Source organism: Colletes latitarsis, chromosome 7 (genome assembly GCF_051014445.1).
Source record: "Colletes latitarsis isolate SP2378_abdomen chromosome 7, iyColLati1, whole genome shotgun sequence".
In the NCBI taxonomy this organism is placed as follows: domain Eukaryota; kingdom Metazoa; phylum Arthropoda; class Insecta; order Hymenoptera; family Colletidae; genus Colletes; species Colletes latitarsis.
The window spans coordinates 6,486,778-6,513,833 of NC_135140.1; the positions used below are offsets into that span (position 1 = coordinate 6,486,778).

Below are 27,056 nucleotides of genomic sequence, written 5' to 3' on the forward strand. Positions count from 1 at the left end.
CAAGGAATATTTTCCTTCTTAATACCGTGCATCACGATAAACGATTAAATATGATTCAATTCGTTACCATGCCTATAAAATTCAAACTCAAAGAAAACGTTTTCTATTGCGCCAATTTAGCGCTGAAAGCTTTCTCCAATTAAGTTTATCGAGAATTGAGGACTGCATCGACAAGAATAATAGCAGAATAATGTGACAGCATATTTAATTAAAACGGGACGGAGCAACTTCATGGTTTCGAAAATTATATCAATATGCAAACTTTTATAGAAGCACGAAGTTTCTAACAAAATTTGTTTCTTCTCTTAAAAATAAAGTTGTCACTAATCGATAAAAAATTCAACATATTCTCAGTTTTAATAACTCTGAGAATGTTGCATAACGAGGCTAGGTTTTAATAATAGCATTACAGCTGCACTTGTGTATTTCCTGTCTTATTAATTTTTATGGTCCCTGTTTTAACTCGAGACGTCGAAAATTGCTGGTCCAAATTCGTACTCCGAAACATTGCAATTGCAATTTCACTGATATCGTTAACACGGGGCTAGGTAGCCTGCCCAGAAGTCACGTTATTCGCGTCGGTTTAATGTGAAAGGCAGCGTGTATCGTTACTCGTAGGTTGCTCAGCACCGAGAAGACGACAGACCAGACCGTCACCCACGTAGCTCAGTTTTTGTCACGCTCTTACGGTTACGCGGCAATGCGAGAACGCGTTTCGTAACGTAAACACGTAGCTGGACGGTTATACACCGTATCCGGAGCGATGCTCCTTGGAGAAGCCCGTTAGTACGTCGAATTTGAGCAGCTACGGCTATCCTATACCTTGTCCGGAAGAGAACGAAGCCATTGAAAATTACGGCAATAATCGAACCTCCAACGTATTACGTTTCCTTTCGATCCTCTCTTCCTTTCTCACGCGCGGTGGTTCGGATGGTTCCGGATAAAAACTACTCCAAACTGTTACAGCATATCAATTCTGGTTGACACAGTTACGAAAAACGTTCATCTTGAATAACACGTAATTGTCAACGACCACTATTTCCAAATATATCCATAGTACGCGATAACGTGATATAACACTTTATTTATACATTTCATACGGTTACTCCACATTCGTACATTATAATGGTAATATAGATGGAAAGAAAGTTTCTCATGGAATTCCTTCTATTCATTTTTATCAAATGTGTTTATTACAACTGTGTCTTTACTTCTTTATTTACGAAATAGTTTTGTCTCGGTTCTTATTTTAAATTTAAATGTAATTTAATTTTATTTTATTTGAAAAAAGTGATCACACATCCGGTACTGGACCCGGCCACCGCAGATTAAATTTACTGTTTATTTTATCCATAATCACATACGTAAGAAACAAGTTTTTTTCATTTATAGTGAATCAAAAATTATATCATGACCTACACCACAACAACCAACACACACAACCTTTCTTTCCTCAAATAGGGTGGTCATTCATACAGGGTGGTCTGTGCAATTTGTGCACCTCTATAACTTCCAAAGTATGCATTGCTAAAAGAAATGTTGTATAAAATAATTGCATTGTTTGAAGAGGCATTCGTCTTTTTTATAGGTGAAGGCATTTCAGATTTGAAGGTCAACTCTGGTTTTTTAAACGAAATACTTTTTATACCAGAATATGGAAGAATATCAAATTCTGAGTAAAAAGATGCCGATCTGTATTAGCCCTAAACCTAATAACTAATGAGTAATTTCACATTATTTCTTGAAAATTTTCTTCGTGTAATATCAAATTGGAGACCCAATGATATCATAGATTTCTGCATCACAATGAAAATTGCTTTGGTTTTGAAGTATCAATACTGGTCGATCTGTCCTGGTAGTCAAATTATTCCGAGTTTAGATTTAGTTGGAAAGTATCGTTGACTATGAATTACGTTTACGTTTTATTAACGCATAGGAAACTTATTTTTTTAATTAGTGTGAATTTCTGAGCTAAAGATCATCCAAAGGCCATTGTATGGCAGGTCGCTGAATTCGATTGTTTCATCAGCTATAAAAAGTCAAAGTGGCCTCAGTTTTTTATCGAATAAAAGAATTTTATGAAATATTTGTTATTGCACTTTATTACCATCAAAGTATCGAAACATTTTTTTATCCAACTAGCGCAAATGCATTAAAAATCGTGGCACCTGTTAGGATGAAGCTAAAAAAAATGAATTATTATAGATATTAAAGAAAATGAAGAACTTCGACGTGATTACAAGAACAAGTGCCACGTGAAATTTAAAATTAACTAGTATCCAACTGTCAGGAAAAAATATTTGACAGTAAACGAGTCGAACAAAAAATTCCAACGTGTAGAAAGAGAGCTTGGGGACGAGTAGATCCCCACCGGGGCAATCGTATTAACAATTTTATACCCAAGAGTTAAAGGCTTAATTACTAAGGGCTGCACAGAGACCAGGTTCGCAGAGTTTCAACGTCTGAAAGCACGGTTGATACCGCAGTCGTCTGCATTGCAGTTTGCCACGAACGCCGGTGTGACACACTAACGGAGGAAATACGGTGGCATAATAAATGTCACGTGTACGCTAAGGACGGAGTCGCGAGCAACGTGCCTCTGAAATTATCGTGCAAACACACTCGAATTCACCTATCGCGGCTGTGCCGCGGTGGGGATAGACGGTGCCACGCATCCTTCTTTAATTTGCAAGTGAACACGACGAATATGCAAAGGCACGAGCCAATGGCACTTTCGAGTACGATCGGTCTGAAACATTAGCGAGCGAAAAATTCCCGTGGAGAACGTTCAAACTCGTTTTTTACGACCTCGAACAGTTTACTACTAGAGACGGTTTCAGCTCGTTGGCAAATATTTTACTTTCCGCGTTCGCGATGCTTCTTATTTAAAGAGCGCCGTTCGAATTTAACCGAAAATGGCCGCTTTTGGCGAATCTTCCTTCTAAACAAATAAAACTGACACCGCAATAAAATTTTCTGCGTCAAGTTTATTGACACTTCTAGCGTCAAACCACATTTTTACTTATGAAAAATGTAGTCTGTACGAATGACGATTGAGCGAAAGGATATAATTTTGTTCGTTCAACGACACATAATTTAGACCACTGGAGACGTTTCGATCGATTTTCTATCCATAGAAACGTAGAAGCTTTTTCTTAGAAATTCGACTGTGACGACCGGCTTTTAATGAGGGAATATTATTTGATATTTCTGATAGAAATTAGGACATGCCTGGATTCCTACAGAAACGTTATAATACGAGAGCAGGGAAACAGGGAGCATCCTTGATGAAGCACATTTTCTGCATATTTATAGAATGCATAATTTAGTGTTCAACTATATAACGAACTTGACACGATTTGCTATCAACGTGGAAGTTCCTTGGCTAACGAAGGGCAATGGAAAGATCCATAATTCCACCGCAAGGGAAGGGAGCGTCGAAACAAAGGCAACTTCCAGATATCGAGGATGGGCTCCAACGAACCGTAAATCATCACCGTTACGAGTAAGCGGTCATTATTGTACAATTTCGTATTAAATATACAGGGTGTCCGGCCACCCCTGGGAAAATTTTAATGGGAGATTCTAGAGACCAAAATAAGACGAAAATCAAGGATACTACTTTGTTGATTAAGGCTTCGTTAAAAAGTTATTTAAATACGTTATTATATAGGAATTCGGGGATATGTGTATTCATAAAAAATGATTGTAATTGACCCCTGAAACTGAAATTAATTTTTCCAGAACGATTTGAAATTTATTAATTTTATCGAAAAATTCTTCCTGAATTTTTCTCTTGAAAGTGCAAAGGATTTCGGGGGTATGTTTATTCACGAAAAATGCTTGTAATTAACCCCTGCAACTAAAAATAATTTTTTCAGAATGATTTGAAACTTTTCATTTTCGCCGAAAAATTTAGGCACCTACCCCCTGTCGATTTTTCTTAAAAATTCGTTTTTGATTTTTAATAATTTTGTTTGGCACCCTATAGAAAAGTTGTTTAATACTTTTTTGTAGGTACCCATGAGCTCTACTTCAGGAAAAAGTTTCATTGAAATATATTCACTATTGTAGGAGTTATGGCTGTTTGAAAATTGGACCATTTTTATGGGGTTTTTCTCATTTTGCGAGGTCAAGGATCAACTTTTCGAATATTTTTGGAATTTCTACATATTCTCCATCAAAATACGCGTAGTTTGCTTTTTTAAACATTAAAATCGTCCAATCCGTTCAGAAGTTATGACGTTTTAAAGATTTGGATGAAATTTCGGGGAAGCATTTCTGGGCAGAAATTATATTTTCAGTAAGGAATTTTTTTCTTGAAAATGGTTAAGATTTCGGGGGTATGTCTATTAACCAAAAATAATTGTAATTGACCCCTGCAATTGAAAATAATTTTTTTAGAACGTTTTAAAATTTTTTTTTTTCGCCGAAAAATTTAGGCAGCTACCCCCTGTCGATTTTTCTTAAAAATTCGTTTTTGATTTTTAATAATTTTGTTTGACACCCTATAGAAAAGTTGTCTAATACTTTTTTGTAGGTACCCATGAGCTCTACTTCAGGGAAAAGTTTCATTGAAATATATTCACTATTGTAGGAGTTATGGCTGTTTGAAAATTGGACCATTTTTATGGGGTTTTTCTCATTTTGCGAGGTCAAGGATCAACTTTTCGAATATTTTTGGAATTTCTACATATTCTCCATCAAAATACGCGTAGTTTGCTTTTTTAAACATTAAAATCGTCCAATCCGTTCAGAAGTTATGACGTTTTAAAGATTTGGATGAAATTTCGGGGAAGCATTTCTGGGCAGAAATTATATTTTCGGTGAGAAATTTTTTTCTCGAAAATGGTTAGGATTTCGAGGATATGTTTAATGATCAAAAATGATTGTAATTGACCCTTGAAACTAAAAATAATTTTTTTAGAACGATTTGAAATTTTTTAATTTTGTCGAAAAATTTGTTCTTCCTGAATTTTTTTCTCGAAAATGAGTAGAATTTCGGCGGTATGTTTATTCACCAAAAATGATTATAATTGACCCCCGCAACCAAAAATAATTTTTTCAGAATGATTTGAAATTTTTTAATTTAATTTTTTAATAATTTTTTAACAAAGCCTCAATCAAGAAATTGATATTCTTGATTTTCGTCTTAATTTGGCCTCTAGAATCTCCCTTTAAAATGTTTCCCAGGTATTGGCCGAACACCCTGTATACGAGGTGTCTCTGTGCAACGAATGTCAAGAAAGAGCTGATACTAACTAATAATAAGAAATTGTTGAACTTTATTTTCTCGACGAAAACACCAACGAAGACTATACTGACACGAGATTACGAATAGTTTCATGCCAGGAGCAAAATTTTCTCGCGTTCGTTCGATAAAGAATTAACGAAGGACCCCGATAATGATCACGCTGGGTACGCTCGAACAAATTGAACAGATATCTCCGACAAACTGGAAGGCACGGAACATACGCGCGTGTGCCACGTGGCAACCGGGTCAATTGTATTCCATAACGAAGCAAACGCTCGTTATCCTTGGAACAATTCGACTATTGTCCCAGGAAACGCTTCAAAAGCACGAAGCGTGGGTCTGACACTTCGGGGATGAGTTTTTCTGGGAACGTAAAACGTCGAGATTGCACGAAATTGCCTAAGCCATCCTGTTTCTTAAAGGGTCTTTCACCTTCCAAGAACGTTAAAAAGATCGCTTATCCCTTTTTTATTTTTACGCTTTCTCTAGCCTCGAAAATATTCAGTGGACGTTTTACATCGAGACACGGATCAATTTTGGAAATACTTGAACGCTGAAAATCATTTATTTTATACTGCCATTTTTTCAAATCGGTTTTAAATGTTTTATGACAAAAACATATTAAAGAATTCCCCGCATTCGGGCTTCTAAAGTGAAAGTTCCTTCAAAACAGTAAGTCGATCGCAACACTTTGATCGATATCATATTAGAATTAATAACCGGTTTTATCAGATACCTGAATATCCTATTAATCTAAGCTCGCCACCTGTCCTAGTTCCACTAGTTTCTGTCCTACGTTTTACCTTGACGATCCAATGTTCTACTTCGAAGAGTGTCTGATAAATAAAAACGTCAACGTTTAAACTGCTCGAAACTTTGTCCAATCTGACTTGGCGAACAAGCTTTTTTGAACAAATGTATAAATAGGAAGCATGAAAGTGATCCTCTTGTAAAGAGGTAGATCTTTAAGTTTCTTTTGGCATAATTTTACTTTTAAAACATAAACCGACTTTAAGGGGATCTAGGACAAGTTTGCTTTCGTGGGACTTTAAAAAAAAATATATAAAATCTGGGTTTTGACCTTTTTAAAACCGAGTAGAACTTTTCCTGAAGACACTGAAAGTAAAATAAGATAGAAAGTAGCATGATGCAGGAGGATGAAACGGGAACTCAATATTCTTCGATACAGTTGATTAACGTCTTTGAATACGTAATGATAACGACGGATACCGCCCTTCCTCGCTACCATCTTCGGTCAGGTTCCGAGAGCCTTCCTTTCGTAATTCTATTGCCAGTTCCTTTCCCTTACCACGACCACTCGCGAATTAATATACACCTTTCCTTTTCGCGTAGGTGAGCGCGTCGCTCGATTCAGTAATAAAGTCTGGTGTCGACGACGAAAAATCCAACTTTAATTCAAACTCCTCGCGAAAGTATTACGGATGAAATGTATTTACAGTTTTCACCCCGATAAGATTTTCTACAGATTCGTGGTGATTCGTCTCTTGACACATTTCGAACCAATCGGGGAAACATCCCTCTTCGTGCCACGCCGCGTTCTGCGTTTACAAACATGTATAAACAATATGCTTGTACGCGATCTAAAATTAAAGATAATACTAAGGGTGATATTCAAATTTATTGTCATACGTTTCATAATTAACATGGGGTTGTGAGTTATTCTGATGGAAAACAACCCCTTTTCCAAATATGAACGACGGCAATTTCCTTCTGTACGGTTGCTTTTAATTTATTCGAGTGAACTTATTATAGAATGTAAAATTTACCTTTAAACTTTATTAATAGCTATCACGAGACGAGAAACATCCAGACCAATTTTATTATCGTATTTACACTCGCTTCTAATTTGGTCGATGACGGCGTTATAATAATAACAATATCGTAATAAATTCTACGACGAAATAAATCGAAGCGTTCCAAATGCAGCGCACGACGGGTTAAAATAAATAAATCGGTGATTAAAGGGGCACCGCCGCTTCGTTCCTTCGACAAGCTTAAGCAGCGAAAATATTGTTTTATCGCCCAACCGTTACCCGAGATCTTCATTTTCCTTCGACGACAAATTCTCGTTTGCAAGCTCTTCTTTTTTCCGTACGAAATGTTTGCGCCATCCGACGTATCGCTATTCTTTCCGAACAGTGCAAACATCAGAGACGCGACTTTAATAAATAAATCAATCTCGCATAGATCGATTGCTGTAGTGTTTATTGTCTTCCATTTTAGCATAGAAAGTTCACTTTAAATTTTCGTTCACGCTAAAAGCTATACCGACTAATTAAAATCGAACGTTTTACTGCATGATTTATAATAGAAACAGAATAAACCGTTTCTGTCAGTTTTATCTGCGAACTGAACGTAACAAATGCAGTCCAAAGTACTGTGGTTATTGTCTTTTATTTCTTTGGTTCGCAGCTGTATCTGCAACGTAGTCAATCTTTCGCTGCTCGTATACAGGGTGGAACACGATCGTTTCAAACGACTCGTTAAATTATCTGATTTTTCGAATTAACCGAAATTTTCACGTTTTCTAAATAATTACCAAAATCGAGTTTTACGAGTTAGAGTAAGAAAGTTCTCTTTTCCTGGACCGTGTTGCATCGGAGCCACGTGAAAAGTAAAACGAGCGTTTATCGTAAATGTATTGACGCCGCTGCATCATCAATTTTAAGGTATCGCTGACCTTTGGAAACGCCCATGCATGATCGAATTTCGATTATGTACTTGAAATATCGTGAACCGGGGCAACGCCTGAACGAATACTGCATTGGCGTCCCGACGCCCTGGCTCCGCCAGGTACGTAACCATCACGCATCATCAGCATTTCACAAGACCCGGTCACACAAACGATTTTGAAATCGTCGAATTTATAGTTTAAAAATAAAAAACGATTTCTATCGTTCGTCCAATCCAAACGATTTATCCCCCTCGACTTGAACGTTTAAAATCCTTGTATAGCCGTTTGAAGCTGTTTGGAAACGTTTCTTTTCGAATCATCGTTCACCTTTCATGCGTAACTTTAGTTTAGAAAATAAAGAAACGACGTGACAAATCGTCTGTGATAATAGTTTTCAGAAATCAAAAGTTCTTTCTGTTCGGAAGATAAACATCGCGTATACTACAGTTCTTTTCTTTGAACTGTTTTGAATAATGTTGTAAACGGCACGTTTGCAAACATGAATCTCGTCTGCAATCATTTTGCATGTCAGATGACCGTCGGTTCGTTGGAGATCTCGTATATTCTGTATGTTTACATCGATTGAACTAGAGGAGAATGTAGGCCATCTTTGAATCGCGTGATCCGCTCAAATATTTTTGAACGTGATAAACGTTCATCGCCATAAGCTTTTTTCGTGGATTCGTGGAAGTTTTTCCAAGTTTAACACGAAACTCTGTCACAATCTTTTCGAAGGATTTAAAGGGGATAATGTTTATAGCGCCGAACGATGACGAAACGAATTCTGAAAGGCTGATGTATGCGTAGGTGCACAAGACAGAGTAATCCTTTCTGCGAGATCAAGGTTAACGGAGTCTCGAAGACAGTCGCCAATTAAAAGGAAACGGGAGAAGGATCAAAGCAGAAAAAGGATTCATGAATATTCTGATCGTAGAAACAAGATCGTGATTCCATTAGCCATACAGTGGGTCATGGAAGTGTTCGAACGCTTGGAATGAAAAGCTTCGATGCAAAAGATATGTAAATCAAACTGGAAAGTACGGAACATTGTTGCAACGAGGCTGAGTATAATGTCGAAATTTGAAGAAAATGTAACAACGTGCGTTGGAAATATAAAATTTTCACTGAAGCCACGAACAAAATCGAGTAAATACTATTTACGAATAATGAATGAAAAATTGTAGATTCGCGATTTGTAATATTTTGAAGACATCGATAGTTCTGAAGAAAGAGTCGACGAAAATTTAGTATGATTTTAAAGCTCTTTTTGAACCATTGGACGAAAAACAATTTTGTAAGCTGATAACACAATGCTAAATAATATAACTAATTTTGCGACAGTGGAAACGTAATTAAAAAGCATCCAGATGGATGAACTTTTCTACTGAAGTGCGTTGTACTTAATTATAGACAAAGAGCAGCAAAGTGGCAAGAACTTAGATAATTATTCTGTTGAAAGTAAAATAGAAAAAGTAGAAGCGAAGAAAATACATTTTCGAATTTTATTCATTAATAGGTAAGTAGGTATACATAGGAAAGTGCTTCAAACTTTCAACTAAGAAAGGAACATTATGTTCCATTAATGGTGACGAAACTTCTGTTAACTACCTCAACAAAGCATAAAGTTTTAAAGTGAAAATTTATCCCAAGATTCAATTACTATTTTTTAAACGAAATCTGTGTCCAATAACAAGGAGTATGAATATTACTTGTTTAAGGGTGAGAATCTTCTACTATGCAACATTTAAGAAATTATACCTAATTTGTCGAATTTATTAGAATGTAAAAAAGAAATGCATAACAAAGTATGTGCTACATAAATTATTACAATCTTATATTTTAATTCTATTGATTATATTGTGATTATTAAAATTGTTCTATAAATGTATTTCTATGTATAAATAGTTGTATGGTATCTAAATGGTCATAACATTTGTATTTTCTACGATGTCCAAACTGACGTTTCATTGAAACGACACATCAACAATATTATTATTTGTAGTATGTATTTATGTTATTAGTTATTGTCAAAAGGTGAATAAGCATCAATATTACTTAATGAGAAAAACAATAGTTATGGTTATACTCGTTATAAAAAGACCTATATTTTGATATTAAATTTTTACCACCATCGTTCGAACGATTATATTATGTCACTGATTCATAAGTACTTGATCTTATCACCGGTAAACAGAATTTGACTCATCAAACTGTTATTTATGAACAACGAAGTTTATGTGATTTTAGATGTATCAAGACAGCAATAAAGTGTAATAACACTGTAATAATTATAAAAAGAAATTGCCAATAGAGAACACTGATTAAACTAAAGTGTGCTTTGCTCAAATGACTTCATCGCTCATGAGCCTTAAAACTACTTAGTATTTCCTTAATCACTGATATTCGGTTAATTTTTCTAAATTATCCACCGATTTAATTACATAATTATATTGAACGTAATATATGGGGCGAGTCTAGCAACTGGGATGAACTATAATTTCGTTCTTATTAAAGATAGAAGAAACTTGCAGCGGAAAATTGCATTACACGATAATAGACCATATTAAACAATGCAAAATTTTCCTCTACAATTTTGTTCAACTTCAATAGAGACAGAGTTATAATACGGACCAATTATTAAACTCTCAATCTATTTTACCGAAGACAATTTAGATCAGCGAATTGCACGATCTATCTCCTAATAAATCATCGAATTAAATGGTACGTCGTGGCCGTAATTGTGTCCACAACTCCATTAGTCAACAAAATTTGCTCTAACAATCTCATAATAGTATTTAAACGAGCAAATTTTTAACAACGAATAAAGGATGAACGACTGGTAGAACGAAATTCACTACGAGCAAATAAACATTCGACTGTTAAATCGAAAAACCTCATGAACCTCATTCCCCTTAATTATCCAAAAGCTTAATCACGCGATAATATATTTTATCGCCATTAGGTAAACACGATTTTCATCGAAGAACCGTTTAATCTACCCTCAAACAAATCGAAATGTCGCATTGGTAATTGAGTTCACCACTGCATTAGAATCTATAAAAGAACTTAGTCACACGATACTATACATTTTACCACCATGAACCAAAAACAACGTAGATCAAAGAACTGCTTAATCTGCATTTGATATTAAACGACACACGAATCGGTAACTGGCACCAAAACGTGCCCAATCAATCTCGTAATCGTATTCGAAGGAGCAAACACAGGCCCAACACTGTGTACTTTGTTTCATCGGCCCGCTCGATCGACGTGTCAACCAAGTAAAACCGAACCGTTCCTTCTTCGATTCTGCTGGTGGTCGAATCTATCGGTCGTAATTCGTTGTAATTTATCGTCGTTACAAGCTCGTTACCTGTTTCTCGTTGGGCGCAATACGAATCGTGGACACGCGTTCAGGAGTGACGTCCGAGCCCCCGACCGTTTTCTCCGCGCACGCACGGGAAACAACGAAACGCGTACTCGCGTTTAAGCGATATTTACGCGGCCCGATATTGATCATTCAAAGAACTCGATCCCGCAGAAAAGATGCGCGCAAGAAGGACGAACGGATAACTGTCCAGGGAGGGCGCGTTCACACCGGAATCGATAACCGCGAGAAGCAGTCGCAGGAGGGGGCGGTCTACGATCATCACGATATACAACGTTTGGAACGGGTCGCGCGATGAAAACGAGTTAATCCTCGGTGTATCGATTCGGCACGATCGAACGGCGTGCCTCGATTCGCGATGACAGCTAGCCGATAAGACAGACACTGACCGTACAAGAGCATTACTGGCACTGTCAACTGTTTTCGACTCACCTGTTCGAATCCGCCGGTGGGGCTACGGTGGCAGAGCCGATTACGAAACTCCCGCGACACTTGCAGAGCGACACGAACGTCGAACGTGTCGAATCTTCCGGTAGGTTTCGACGTTGCACCGAGGAAGGTAGGAGGTAAGGTGCAGACGACGGTGGCCGTGTAGAGTGAAAAACGCGCGAATAGCGAAGGGCAGAAGTCAAGAGAAAGAAAGAGAGGAAAAGAGAGAGAGAGAGAGAGAAAGAACGGTAAGCGCGGGACGAGGGAGGGAGAGATCAGAAGCGCTGGAAAGATAACAGATAGCCGCGCGATCGTTGGTACAGTACTGTGTGTCGAACAATCCGCGAGGACGGTTGACGCTCTTTGGTGGGCCGCGACAAGCCCCGTAGAGAGCACACGGGACGCCCGATTCTCTGTCACAGCGGCATTTTCACTAAGGAAACGGTGGCCAGAAAGCGAGAGGCTCGCGGAGCAGCAAAAACCCCCCAGCCGGATCCCGTTTTCGTAAACGCTCTACTCTGACTATCCGCGTATCGGGAGCGACTCGTGTTACGACCGCGCATGCGCATCGCACCGTAACGCGCACGCGTCACCGTTCGCTGCCGCTGCTCTTATCAGCGTACCGCTCTACTGCCATTGGAAACTAGGGAGCCGTGCGATGACGATGCCACTCGCGTACACCTCCCTGGCTCCTCGCCGCCCCCACCAGGCCCTTCAATCCTTACCGTGCGGCGTAGAAAAGGGCGAGAAAAAAAGACGCCTGCGCGATGACACACGGGCAGGCGAATAATTTCATTCCGGTACGTTCGGATTTTGAAAGAAAAAAAAATTATTACATCGTTAGACGCTTTCTTTCCTTTTTTCTATACCGTCACGCTTCGACGAAGGTAACGGCGATACGTATCGACGAAGGAACGAGGTTCCAGAACGCGACCGATATTACTTATTTATCCGGTGACTCGACGAATTCCTAAGTTACGTTTTCTAACCTGTTCGAACATTTTGCCGAAACTTAAATCGTCCGTGGACCCCAAGGGGATAGATAGATATCTAGTAGATACTAAGAACACTACATCGTGTTACGACGTTCCCAAGTGTTTATGTTGTATTTAGTTTCGTTTATCGACCCCACTGCTGAATTAAGTATCTGGTCTGAAAGGACAATTTTTAAGCCCTCGGGAATTTTTTGCTAAAACAGCATAAAACTTATATGATCTTTGAAACACATATTCATTATCATTTCGATAAATCGATTTATGTAAAAAAAAGTGCATAGTTCGATCTAAAAAACAAGTGCAAGTAATTTTTCCATTAAAATAGTATGAAAGTAATATGTCAGAAAGTACTGTGGCACGTTACGTTTGGTCGATATCGGATTATGTCACTATGTACACAGTGGTTGTGTGGTTATCTTTAGTATCAGTTGAAAATACCGAATGATAAATGTGAATGCTTCAAACAGCATAACTAACATCGTCATTGTATAAGTGAGTTCGACTGAAAAGTTTCTAATCGACTCACTCGTGTAGAAGCTTCGGATCAATGCTATAAATGATATACATACATTAAAGTGCACCGTTCTTTCATAATTTATAGAAATGCTAATATCTGGTCCAACTTAAATTTAATCACCATTAAAAAGTTTATTCGTCGTAGAAAATATTTTTATTAACGTATAACTAAATTGTACATACATACTGCCACGATCTTTACAGTTTACAACGCGTCAACCTCTTCAGGGATACTGATATAAAAGTATCTTTCGTTCTTCAGTTAGTTTAAATATTGTAACATAAACGTGATCACTAAAATTATAAAAAAAAATATGCGTCATTTGATAAATGCCATGGGCAATCAATTTAAATTTCGTGAATTAATTCGTAGAATCAAACACGTGGTTAACATGGAGAATAGCTTTTTACCTTTTTTGTACCTAATCGTAATTTATGATGGATCCGGTATAAGAATTTGAGGTGTTCGACCTTCCAGCATATCGTGAAGAGGAATACTAATTTCCTAAAAGTATATTCAACTCCTTTAACAATACATGCAATAGGAAAATGATAAATTAGTAAACATCTAATAAAAAATTGTGGGTAGTCATTTTCGCGTATTGGTACGTTGACTGGCAGTTTTTCAATTTATAGCTCAATAAATAGAAATATTCAATAGTTCAATGGAGTACTTGTTATATTGTGGTATTTCTAACGTCAATGGCATTATTTAAAAATTTACAAATACTATGGTAGGTTCGAAATGCCGGTCACCAGTGATCATCGAGACAGTCAGAGTGTTAAGTTCAAGGAAAAGGGATCCGAAGGTGGCCTAAATAATTTAACGGGTAGAGCGGTCATCCAACAAAAGTCAGGTCTGTAAAATCTGAACGACCGTCCGCTCTTCTCGTTGGAAAATATAAATAATGTTGCGAAGCGATGTACCTCTTCCCTCTGAGCGCGTAATCTGTCGATAATTGGCTCGTTAAAGTTGGGATCGTTGCTTAGATCCTCCAAGATAATATCGTTGCTCCTCGACACTTGCGGTATACGAGAAACATAAATCTGTTTGATGGTATCTAAAATTGCCAAAGGTCTCGTTCGAGGAAATTGCAAATCAATCGACGAAAATGAATCCGATCCAGCCGGTATCGCTAATGGCTTCTCGAAATCTGTGCACTTCCCGTCGCTGAGATTTCCGATAAATACAGAACGTACTGGCAGTTTTTTAAATCATCGTTTAAACAAAATAACAAATCAAAATCATAAGTATCCGCAGTTATTCAAACAATACAAGTTAATCTCTCGATCAACAGTGCTTTTTTAAATCGTTTAACTTGTATGTTTCTTTTAAGTTTAAAGAAATAACTTTCGTTTATTAATTCAGAAGATGACCAGTTAATATTCGTAATTGAAGAACAACGAAAACTTGTGATTTTATAATTTTTCATCGAAGCATGTTACACGTGAAGAAATTTAAATTCATTTAGTATTTAATAAAAGCTCACGGGAGTTGTGTGCCGAATCCATAATGCGATAGTAAATCTTTAGTTCTTCGTAGTAGGACTTTGTCCTTCGACGAATGATAATAGAGACCTGCCCCTAAGACGTGAGCTACGGCTCTTAGGGTTTTCCCGATTAGTTCTTTTTTATCCATGTTTAAATCCTATCGTAAAATCGCCAGAGAGTTATTTCTTTTTATTGACGAAAAAGTGATAATCCCGGATAAATCACGACCATACCTTGAATTGGTCATATTTTCCTCCTATAATACAAAGTTTTACCGGAAACGGGTCGACTTCCTTTTCCAGCGATTTCTTTAGTTCCTTAATTCGACATTCTTTAAGCATCTGAATCGTTTTATCGTCGTAACTCATTTTTATAGCATTCCGAAGTACCGAAAGTGTTTCTTCGATAGACGACCATAAAATTTCCGGTTGCGTCAAATCGAGCATCATCAATACAGTCTCGTGAATAGGAGAATGAGTCAAAGATGCACCTACCATTGCAGCTGCTATTACCGAAGAAGTTATGTCTCCTGTGTCCCAAACGTGTACGGTATTTTTTACCTGTTGGGACGAAATAGGAGAAAAAATTACATACCGATAAATATAATACAATCATTTTTAAACATTTGCTTATAATTCGTTATCGAAGAAAAACTATAAAATAATTTCTGAGAAATGGGAATTTTATTTTAAATAAACTTGAAGCAGCGTAAATGCTTAATTCGTATAATGCAGTAAAATTATTGTAAGAAACGAAACTTACTAAACTCTTCCCGGCTTTGCGCCCAAATGAATAATTCATCGTAATGGTTGGTTTCGGTGCTTCATCTTTCTCGAGAAACCGATATAACATCGTTGTTTTACCCTAAGAATTCATATTTTTTCTCTCGTATTAATGGATAGAATAATTTATTACATTGTTATTGAGTGTCTCTAGTTAAATTATTACGTACAACACCTTTACTGCCAACAGTGATAATAGATCGTTCGTGCGTTCTGTTTGGATCGGTTGTACGCTGTTCTTCTTTTTCTTCTTCCCAAAAAAGACTCGACCCTGCATCTCTTACGTTTTCTTCGCTGAAACATAATCACACCAATGTCCTCACAAAAAAAAAGCATTTCATTTATTACTACAGACAATGGTTTCCAAACCGTGAGTCGCAAAAGTTATTTTTTAATTGCGATTACTTTTATAGAAAATATTACAGAAAATGTTCAGCATTTATTATTATTTCGACATAATACTGATTTTTATTAAATGAAGGGAGATATTTAAAAAATATGCTCGAACCTTTGTTTTACATAATTTTTTTAAACACGTTTTAATTATCAAAACGCATACGCTTTTCTTTGCGCGGTTCGTGTTTAACACGTGTTCATTATTTTAATTATTTGTTACGAAGAGGCTTTAATATCTTTTTCAAATTTCCGCCGCGATGAACTCACTCCCAGTAAAATACAGTAATGAGATTGGTTTTAACAAACACTCAGCCTCGAATTTTGGGTTTGTTGCCCAAGTGCAAGTATAACCGGTGCATTAAATTAATTAATTGTTAGGTCAAAATTATATTCCGAAATACTTATTTTTAATGTGTTTCTTTTTATTTTACTAAGAAATGCTTTTTTATTAATTTTTGCAAGGTATTAGAAAAGGAGATTGTAACTCGAAAAACTATATATAAATAGTAATCAAAAAATTCAATGTTAAATAACATTATAAATAATGAGTATTGGTAAAAAGCTCGGATATGTACGCGTTTATTTTTTCCCTAGAATCGCCAGAAAAAATGAATAAAACCGGTAATTTCACCAGTGCGACCTCTCGTAAGAAAATACATATGTATTGTGTGACTAAAAGCGTATGAGCTATCTAGTGAAAATGTTTTATAGTTTCTAAATTTAGAGTATATTAATACCTTTTTCATAATAAAATATTAACTATACACAAATTAAATACGTACGAATTTTGCTTTGTCATTGATCTTGAGTCTACTATTCCTAACAAGTACAAACTGCGCAATAGTTACGCGTTCACTTCTACGTACAGGTTATGAGAGTGTTTTCGTATTCGTTGCTATAGTGATACGAAAGTTCATTCGCATAGTCTGTATGTATAAATATATACGTAGATAATACTTTGTAAGAATTCATTAAATTCATCTATTCTCATTTTTAAAGATACTAAATATCTATATACATGTAACTACTCGACCCGTATTTGATTTGTATCGAATTAACAAGAATCGATTTATACCAAACATAAAAATACATAAATAGGAAATGAGTGTAAAGTATAACAAAGCTCCATACTGAATTGTTATTCATTTTTATGTAATTTTTATAATACATTATGCAGTGAAATGAGGTATGTTACATCTAAATCATTATACTCCTATATTCCTAAATGAACGCCGAGGGCGCAATGATTCAGTAAGACGTTTTCAGTCTTGGCAAAAAAATTTAAAAGAATATTGTTTATAATAATCAACTGCGTATATTTTTACGTAATTTTAAGTAGCGCGTAAAAATTGATAAAGTTTCAAACGCAGTAATGTGTCTCTGCTGGACCATAATACACAGTACCTTTTATTAACAAATTGTTTATGAATACAACCGATTACTGTAAAGTCTTCGTTTCTATACAAATTGGACTAGACGAAATCGATAATGGAATGCATTGTATAATTAGCAGTTTATATTAAATTATAAATATCGTACGAGTGAACGCAATTTCAAAGGTTATTATGCAGTCAGGTGCGCCATATTGCAGTGTGATGTAAAGTAGTAAGAACCGATCACTTTATCTTTGGTCACAAGGGTGAAAGAAATATTTACAATCGACTATATCATCACTGGAATTTGTAATTTTTCGTTTTAAATAGAAAGAGACATTTGTGGCGTCACGATATCGATTACCGCTGAGGTTGCTACGTCTTTTATACCTTTCTGGCGAGTTGTATACGGGATAGTATCTTCTGATAGTCTATTGTTTTGTACATATGTATATGCGTAAAAATGCACAAAAAACAGGGCTTTCGATAAAAACTTCCTTATTAACGTACTCTAGTGAACCATGTTCAATAGGAAGTTATTTTTACTATTGAAAAAATTAGTCTAATATCTGTTAATAAAAACAGATTAGCGCAAGCAATAGACGATATATGTATATAAAACTTTTCGAACGATCGTTTTCAGATTTACTCTGAGAATATATTTTTCATAATCAGTCTAATCTAAGCATGAACACAACAGTAAAACCAGTCGTATCACACTTTTAATGTCTTATACATGTTTAGATCTTTACCATGTATTCGTTAGACCGAGTGTGAACATTTATGATTTTCGATTTTTGATTGTTTCGAAAAAGATTGTAATTTTAAAAAGTAGACGATACGCTTAAAATACGCGGATACTTATACGAAGAAACATAATTTAGTACCTAAATCTTGGTCCTTCTACTGTGCCTAGTTTTGCATAGGTTAACCTAAATTCAATCGATTAGTAATATTTCGCAAGACATAGTAAGCAATATCTCACATGCCGAGTGATATTATAAGAATAAAAGAAAATAACTTTCGGTGATGTATACAGATTTATGCATAATTGTTCGCACTTTATATATGAAATTTTGTATTTGAACACTATGGCATATAAGATTATTTGGGAGACGTAAAATATATGTAATCAAATTTAACGATCAAATTAACTTATAATTTGTAAAAATGTAATTAAGTTTAAATAAAACTGTTTTTTTTTTTATTTACACATATTTTTAGAATATCGCATGAGAGCATTTTATAAAAATGCTATTTCGAAATTTATTATTACGTTACTATTATTAAATCGACTTTGCATTCCATACAACCTCATGGATAATATAAATACTTATATGGATATTCTGATACAAGCCACATCTTTAAAAATCCATCGAAATGTTAATAGTTACCGATACACAATGCGTGCGAGGGAAGACGATAATAAAGATTAGTCACCTCTTTCTGTAATACTTCATCGCTTCAATTATGCAATATATCACACGCTCTGCATGTTATCTGGTCCATATATCACTCATCCAACTATCATCTAATTCATTAGTCGGTAATACTTTTAATTTTCGTAATGCTTCGAGATAAAACGTAAGTTCAGACGTAACGACACCATGTTGTGGGCCACCATTATTCACTATATTCATTTTGACTAATTGTTCTCTAAGTTTTTCTTTGAAAGATGTATTTACTGTACGATATAATATTTGTACTTCGACTGCCGGGAGAATTCCAGAAACTGCTTCGTGCAGCTTAATTAAATAGCTGTAATTAATCATTAATTTTAGTCGCAAACGATAATGCAACGTCTCGTATAAATCGAACGATCATCGTAATACTCACCTAGAAATGTTTCTAAACGATTTCGACGGTACTGGCGGTCTCGCAGCCCAGTTTGATATTTGACCGCCTAGCAAATTGTCGACGATAGTAAGAATTTTCCCTTCAATTTCTTTTACGTGCGCCCGAATGTCCCTTTCGACGCTATCCAATAACGCGACACCGCCACTTATACTAGATGTACCAAATCCACGGCTAGGATTTTGTTCAGCAAGCGCTGCAAATTACTCGTATTGGTCGCGAAATATTGATAATAATTAAATGCCACGCGAAACGTAACTTACTTTGAAAGTGCGTCTTTACGAACGGCATAAGCCACAAAATTAATTTCAAACTACGCGCAGCTAATACGAGTATCGTACTGGTAATAGTTTTTAAGCCAGCAACTTGCATCGCGCCTGCGCCAAGTACAAGTTGACAACAACGACAATTATAATGTCGCAATAATTCGGCTAAATGTCTTCCAATCGTTCCAGACAGGGCGATCAACTCGCTACCGGTTCTAGAATTATAAATTCTAATTGTCCAATTGTTCGTCCCAAAGAACGTATATACGTGTTCAAAAATTTTACGACCATTTTGGACTATCTCGAAACATTTCGTTTCGGGAAACTTAGTTGCGTACATTGTACGATCAAGAAATGCATATTGCAAACGTTACAGTACTCTGTACGCTCTGTACGTTCGTAGTGAAAGGGTTAAATCAAAACATTACCTGCAATATTCATGAATCATTTGTATGAGCATTAAAGCTGTACCAACGACCGCGTATTTTTCATCTCCAACCATAATAAAGCTCTGAATATCATCTTCTTTTACTCTATCTTCAACCTTAAGCAGATTCGATGGGAAACATTTGTTTTCGTACACGTACGTTACTAATGACTGAAATTCCGGCGGTACGTCAGCCTGTTTCCATCTTTCAGATTCCAACAAAAGCGTGAGCTTCGTTTTAAATTCGGCGTGAAATCTTTGAATGAATTTACTAGCTTGTGCCTGCGACACGATAAAATATGAATTAAACGTTATTCGTTTTAATACGATGTACATACGCGAAATAATATGCATACCTTGAACGCGGATCGCAATGCCGTACATTGTTTGCCACAGAGTTTCTCGCACGTTTCTGTGAATCCTTCGACCAAATTCGCCAGTTGGCACACTTGAGCCGTCGTTGCCCTTTTGCTCAACCAAGACAATTTATCGTTCCAATTCTGACTGTCTTTCTCCTCCTGTTTATTATTCGCGTTTTCACTATTTGCCTTTTCTTTTTCGTTTTGTAATTTATCTTTATCGTTCGCACCAGCGGAAAGCAGATTTCCCATTCGCTCGTGGCAATAATCGCAAATGGATGTTATCATATCGTTAAGTTTAGTCGTCACTCGCGAATGTTCTACTCGAGTTAATAAACGATCGGGTATCGTATCGTCGAACGTACCGTCGCTCGCGCGACCAGCTGCAAGATCTACGGTGTCTCGCATAACGTCGTGAACAGCCTAAAAGTTGTACGTTTATACAAAATATTTCTAATCATTTATGTAAAATTTAGTACGTACTTTTACTCGCATCAGAAGAAACGTCAACGATTGTATGGTATTATGGAGTAACGTTAATCTCTCTGCGAGCGAAAGTCCGCAAACTTCGAGAGCTGCTGCTTGTTGATCGCTACAACAATCGCTCGCTGCTAAAGCTTCTATGATTCTTTGTTTCGTCACGGCGCGGACGGTTGTTACAGCTTCTTCTTTGTAAGTATCCACGAATTGAAAATGTTTTTGCCGCAAAAGACCAGAAATGATGGAAATAAGTTTGTCCTGTTCGTTGAGGATGTACAAATGATCTCACTGGGAAGAGATGGACGACGTTTTGTTTGCTACGACCTAAGTGTATATTCTCAAAAGCTATAGATCTACTTACACCATCCAGAACATTGTTTTCCCCTCCTAATGGTCTGTTTAAATCTGCGGTCGCGTATCTTTGGAACTCGGTAGACAACATTTTGTCTACAAGTTTCTCCATTTCCGTTAATTGAGAACTCAGATGTCTAAACAGAGAGCAAAGGGAGGCGCAGGTCTTTTAACTTATTGTTCGTCATTAGTTATGAAAATAATCGAGTTGGTCAAGTTAGGTGGTCCATCCCGTATATAAACGTACCTAAAACTATGCACCCCGTTCAATTCCTGTAACAGTATTTCTTGCGTTGTAGCAATAAGATCCAATGCTGCAACATAATCTGGCGTCGATAACAGTAATTGTATCATTGGTTGACTTTGATGTACCGTCGCCATAAGCTTTAATTTTTCCTGAACTAATAACCGATTAGACCTTGCTTGTTCCAATCTAAAAAGAAACAATCAGCTGCCATTCTACGTAGAAAAAAGTACCGACTTATTGCCGCGATAGGCTTAATTAACGGTGTGGACTCTACTTGCAACTAAATTTTCGTTATATAATTATTTAAATTCATGCTCGTCAAAACATAATTTGATCTTCTAACGCCGTTAGCATAATTTACCGTAAAATTTCTAAAGAATCATTGACTAGGTGTTTATCAACTTGATGTATATTTTTCCTAAGCGCTTTCAGCACTGTAATAGTTTGCGTAAGTTGCTCCATCAGGGCATCATGGGAAGTCATAGCATGAAAAAATGCTTGGGACTTTGAAGCAACTTGTTCTGCTATTCTAACTTCCACAACATCTAAATAATGACTTAGCTATTGCAAAAATAAGTAATAGATTAGGTATTATTTACCTGTTTTTTTTTTTTAAATTAATGGTACATGCTTAATTATTAGTATACCTTTTCTTGCATTTGCTTGACATAAATAACAATGTTAGATTCCTCATTTAACAAGCCACCTTTTACAAACGGAAATACAGCGTAAAAGTTATCTTTTTGCGAAAGATCTAAATTGGGCGTTAAAAACACTTTTGGTACATTGGCCAAATCATATTGCATTCGATCTGCAACCATTATTTGTTGAATGTAACAATTTTGTATGATACGCTAAAACCAACATTATTATTTAACTTTCAATCGTACGAAAGTTATTCTTACCTAAAGACTTAACTTTTCTTAAATTTGGAAAGTTCTGTAACAATTCATTAGGCGTGGTCGGTCTATTGGCATTTGAATTCATACGAGAATGTTTTCGATATCTCTGTAAATAAACAATTTATTGAAACGATTGTTTCTTTAAAGCGGAACGTTTAATTTATTTTCACAAATACAAGATGGAGTATCAAAATCGGAACATCTAAATACCTCCATTACTTATGGTCGTACGAGGAATCTACTAGGAATGAAGTTATACTATTTCAAAGAGTGCATACATGTAATAAGGTAGAAAAATTTGTTCTGCTTTATTTAATATATGGAAACATATTTTTTTTCTCCACATTCTCATAGAGGGTAAAATGACAAATTCAACCAATGTACCGTTCTCCACATCTAATCTCAAGATACTTACATTTTACTTACGCGTTCCAAAGTTATATCTAATAAGAAAATTCGATTTCATCAAATTTTTGTAAGATGATATTATATAGGTGCCTAATCTAGTGCGTGAAATATTTGGCGTAATTTATTGAATTTTAAAAATATAAACAATTGAAGTTACGTACCTGATCATGTGCTATCAGTTGATTAAACTATTTATAATAACGGAGAATGCGTGGAGCGAGGGACACATAAGAGTCGAACATCTTTCACTGTATAAATGATTTGTCTTGGACATTTTTAACTTTTGCAATAAATGAAAATCATATTAATTTTTTCTTACCTAGCATAATCATGCATTGAAATGCTTTTAAAGTTTAAATTAGAAGTACCGAAGAAATAATTGCCCTTCTCGAAATGTCTTCGGTTATTTATCCTCAATGATATACAGGGTGTTTAGCCACCACTGGGAAAAATTTCAATGGGAGATTCTATAGACCAAAATAAGACGAAAATCAAGAATATCAATTTCTTGATTGAGGCTTCGTTAAAAAGTTATTAAAAAATTAAATTAAAATATTTCAAATGCTTCTGGAAAAATTATTTTTGGTTGCGGGGCTCAATTACAATCATTTTTGGTCAACAGACATATTCCCGAAATCCTACCCACTTTCCAGAAAAAAATTCGAATAGGTGTGAAAATTTTCGGAGCAAAAAAAAAAATTTCAAATCGTTCTAAAAAAATTATTTTCAGTTTCATGAGTCAATTACAAGTATTTTTGATCATTACACATACCCTCGAAATCCTAACCACTTTTGAGAAAAAAATTCCTCACCGAAAATATAATTTCTGCCCAGAAATGCTTCCCCGAAATTTCATGCAAATCTTTAAAATGTCATAACTCCTGAATGGATTGGACGATTTTAATGTTTAAAAAAGCAAACTACGCGTATTTTGATGGAGAATATGTAGAAATTCCAAAAATATTCGAAAAGTTGATCCTTGACCTCGCAAAATGAGAAAAACCCCATAAAAATGGTCCAATTTTCAAAAAGCCATAACTCCTACAATAGTGAATATATTTCAATGAAACTTTTCCCTGAAGTAGAGCTCATGGGTACCTACAAAAAAGTATTAGACAACTTTTCTATAGGGTGTCAAACAAAATTATTAAAAATCAAAAACGAATTTTTAAGAAAAATCGACAGGGGGTAGGTGCCTAAATTTTTCGGCAAAAATGAAAAGTTTCAAATCATTCTGAAAAAATTATTTTTAGTTGCAGGGGTTAATTACAAGCATTTTTGGTGAATAAACATACCCCCGAAATCCTTCGCATTTTCGAGAAAAAAATTCGTTAACAAAAATTTTAATGTGAGGCCAGAAATGTTTCTATAAATTTTTAACGAAGCCTCAATCAACAAATTAGTATCCTTGATTTTCGTCTTATTTTGGCCTCTAGAATCTCCCATTAAAATTTTTCCTAGGAGTGACCAAACATCCTGTGATAATATAATAAATGTTTAGTGAAATATAAATTCATGAATCAATAACTATTTGATGACATTAGAAAATGATAATATAAATATTTTGAGATCGGACGAATGGAATAGTATATTGTTGAAGGCGTTTGATTTTGTTATTTTATCCTGTATAAGAACATGGACATTTAAAAAAACATCGATGACCTCATAATCGGATAAACAATTGATCTCGAGAAGAAATTATTTCTATCGTTACATGGTGCCCCTTAACCCGTTAATCGCGAATGACGAATTAACTCGTCACGAATATTTGAAGACAATGCGAAGGAATGTTTATTTTTTGTTATCGCCACGATAATTCGATATCTTCGAATGTTCCAACAACGTTTGATGAAGAGAGTTAGAAGACTTTAATCAAAGTGTAACCTTGTCTTAGTATGGAAGAAATAGCAGAAATAATAGGTAGAGATGGGAAAAGGTCATAAAAAACGATGGTCAATATATCGATAACTGATAATAAGCATGAGTATTAATTTCTTGCTCGCATAATCAGCATGAGAAAACGACCAAATATATCAACAGTACAGTGGAAAGTTGCATAGAATATTCTTTCTAACTGACTATATAGAAGGAACTATTGCACAGTATGTGTCTTCATATAACACACTCGAATCTACTTCAATTTCACTCAAGGTGGAACCTTGTCTTATTATGGAAGAAATAGCAGAAAGAATAGGTAGAGATGGGGATAGGTTATAAAAATCGATGGTCAATATATCGATAACTGGTAATAAATATAAGTATTAATTTCTTGCTCGCATAATCAGCATGAGAAAATGACCTAATATATCAACAGTACAGTGGAAAGTTGCATAGAATATTCTTTTCGACTGAATATGTCGAAGGAACTATTGCACAGTATGTGGTCTCTGGTTAATAGATTAAAATAATATTGTCATAAGGAATTTTCTCTAACCATAAATAATAGTAATATTGAGATATTTTGGTATAAATGCCCCACCCTGTACATGATTTACCCTTGCGATCTTCTTTAAATATGATTCAAAATGCTGCATTGTAACTTCAGGAAGGTACGGGCTCTTAGGGATATCGACTTTCTCTACAAATCCGTCGCCCCAAGTACGGGTTAAGAAGTTACTTTGTTTCCCTTTAAACGGGTCATTTAAAACTGCTGGTAAGTTTTGTGCTGCGGAATACATGGTCCATGACGAAGAGGGCTCCGACAACTGACCATTGCTTTTACGTTGTTGCTGCATTGTTGCGTGTTTGGTAGCATGTGCTACATAATCTTTATCAGAAACACCCTCCACGGGAAGACTGGTGCATACTCCATTATAACCGTAAAGGCACACGAATGATCCACCTTCTCTAGAACAATGTTGATCTCTTAAATGTCTGAAATAAAATTATACAGTGTCAAAGAACAATAACGTTATATCATGCTCGTCAAATTAATAATATGTTTCTTGGGAAATGTAGGTTTTATGTACTGATCATTTTTTGTTATTCCAGCTGCTCGTTTTAAAGAAATATGAGTAATATGGAATCGTTCAATTTGTAATATGTACAATATCCGGAAATCGGTCGAAATAAAAATAACTTTATACGATAATTATGATTGAAAATAGACACTGGACAAGTGGACCTACCTTACAAAATCTTCTATTTGCTTGAACGTAAGGTTAGCGCAATATTCACAAATTAGAATCGTAGGCAATGTTTCGGATCCTTTCACGATTTTCGCCATTTTCCATTGGCAGCGTTACTTCGGCATTCTGTCGCCGTTTTGTTTAATTTATAGTTCATTGAAGTCTATCAAAGATAGCTACACTTACGACGACTACTTAGCAATATCACTTACTCGCTATCGCCCAATGTCAGGCATATTCTCACTACTTAACGAATACACGTTTCACGACAGAGATGCCCGATTGTGCACCCGGTGCACTACTCACACTATGCTAGATCACGCGTACGCGAGCTCGTAGAGTTTCGTAAAGTTGACAAAGGCAAACTGACACATGCTCTCTTTCTAAAATAGTTAATTCTCGAATAGTTCTTTATCTTCTACGCTAGATGGCGCTCATTTTTCGACCTCAAACCCCCTGGTGCTAAAACGTCCAAGTTTGTCGTGGAATAATTCGTTACCTTCAACGCTAGATGGCGCTTATTTATCGACCTCAAACCCTCTGGTGCTAAAACGCCCAAGTTTGTCGTGGAATAGTTCGTTATCTTCAACGCTAGATGGCGCTTAATTACCGACCTCAAACCCTCTGGTGCTAAAGAGCCCAAGCTTGTCGAGAAGTTCATCTAGCGTGGACGATATATTTATATGTATTAAAACTTTATATAATGTAAATCTATGGCAATAAATGATATAATTTCAAAGAATTCTATGTGTTCTCATCATTTTTACCTTTCTTTTTCTCTTCCCATTATTCCCTTAGCTATAAAATATATGCCACCTCTTTGCAAGACCGCCAGCATTTTGAAAATGTTCCGGGCACTTTGGAAATCCGGATGGCAAAACGCCCAAGTTTGTCGTGGAATAGTTCGTATCGTCCTCGCTAGATGGATTTCTCGACAAGCTTGGGCGTTTTAGCACCAGAGGGTTTGAGGCCGATAAATAAGCTCCATCTAGCGTTGAAGGTAACGAACTATTCCACGACAAACTTGGGCGTTTTAACACCAGGGGGTTTGAGGTCGAAAAATGAGCGCCATCTAGCGTAGAAGATAAAGAACTATTCCACGACAAACTTGGGCGGCTCTTTCGACTTCCACGAGGAAGTTCGAAATTACTTCGGGTAGCTTCGGAGAATCGAGAAAGAGATCACGTGTCAGTTTGCCTTTGTCGACTTTACGAAACTCTACGAGCTCGCGTACGCGTGATCTGGCATAGTGTGAGTAGTGCACCCGGTGCTCTATCTGGCATCTCTGTTTCACGATTCGATCCATGCTGACCAA

At 36.1% G+C, this 27,056-nt stretch overlaps 3 protein-coding genes across 13 annotated transcripts in view; all 3 read right to left on the reverse strand.

Annotated features, from left to right (window-relative positions):
• The window catches only part of Numb (NUMB endocytic adaptor protein), an 84,101-nt gene extending 71,722 nt beyond the window's left edge, over positions 1-12,379 (reverse strand). For 3 of the 5 annotated variants that reach the window (XM_076767741.1, XM_076767738.1, XM_076767743.1), the window contains exon 1: positions 11,770-12,379. The gene's annotated coding sequence lies outside the window, so the exon portion shown is untranslated. Of the gene's footprint in view, positions 1-11,322; positions 11,739-11,769 lie in introns of those variants that run through there. The other 2 variants (XM_076767739.1, XM_076767744.1) reach the window with 1 other exon arrangement.
• A 1,022-nt stretch (positions 12,380-13,401) lies between these two features.
• Positions 13,402-18,887, reverse strand: LOC143343354 (cytoplasmic dynein 2 light intermediate chain 1). 3 transcript variants are annotated; one of them, XM_076768173.1, is made up of 8 exons: positions 18,760-18,887; positions 15,721-15,844; positions 15,531-15,632; positions 15,002-15,328; positions 14,768-14,925; positions 14,205-14,448; positions 13,689-13,782; positions 13,402-13,571 (listed from the first exon to the last, which is right to left on the reverse strand). In XM_076768173.1, the coding sequence occupies exons 1-7, from the start codon at positions 18,777-18,779 to the stop codon at positions 13,711-13,713; spliced, it is 1,047 nt and encodes a 348-aa protein (XP_076624288.1). In that variant the 5' UTR covers positions 18,780-18,887; the 3' UTR covers positions 13,402-13,571; positions 13,689-13,710. The 3 variants fall into 3 exon arrangements, with proteins under 3 accessions (XP_076624288.1, XP_076624286.1, XP_076624287.1); XM_076768171.1 differs by lacking the exons at positions 13,402-13,571; positions 13,689-13,782 and having other exon boundaries at positions 13,816-14,448; XM_076768172.1 differs by lacking the exons at positions 13,402-13,571; positions 13,689-13,782; positions 18,760-18,887 and adding an exon at positions 16,729-16,953 and having other exon boundaries at positions 13,816-14,448.
• Scat (VPS54 subunit of GARP complex scat) lies at positions 17,137-26,046 on the reverse strand. Of its 5 annotated transcripts, none has more exons than XM_076768167.1 (13): positions 25,742-26,046; positions 25,109-25,458; positions 22,209-22,311; positions 21,951-22,114; positions 21,665-21,864; positions 21,304-21,489; positions 21,067-21,193; positions 20,709-20,963; positions 20,223-20,648; positions 19,868-20,148; positions 19,437-19,654; positions 19,156-19,369; positions 17,137-19,077 (listed from the first exon to the last, which is right to left on the reverse strand). In XM_076768167.1, the coding sequence occupies exons 2-13, from the start codon at positions 25,346-25,348 to the stop codon at positions 18,816-18,818; spliced, it is 2,676 nt and encodes an 891-aa protein (XP_076624282.1). In that variant the 5' UTR covers positions 25,349-25,458; positions 25,742-26,046; the 3' UTR covers positions 17,137-18,815. The 5 variants fall into 5 exon arrangements, with proteins under 5 accessions (XP_076624282.1, XP_076624281.1, XP_076624283.1 ...); XM_076768166.1 differs by having other exon boundaries at positions 25,109-25,487; XM_076768168.1 differs by having other exon boundaries at positions 25,791-25,807.
• Between the last annotated feature and the right edge of the window lie 1,010 nt (positions 26,047-27,056).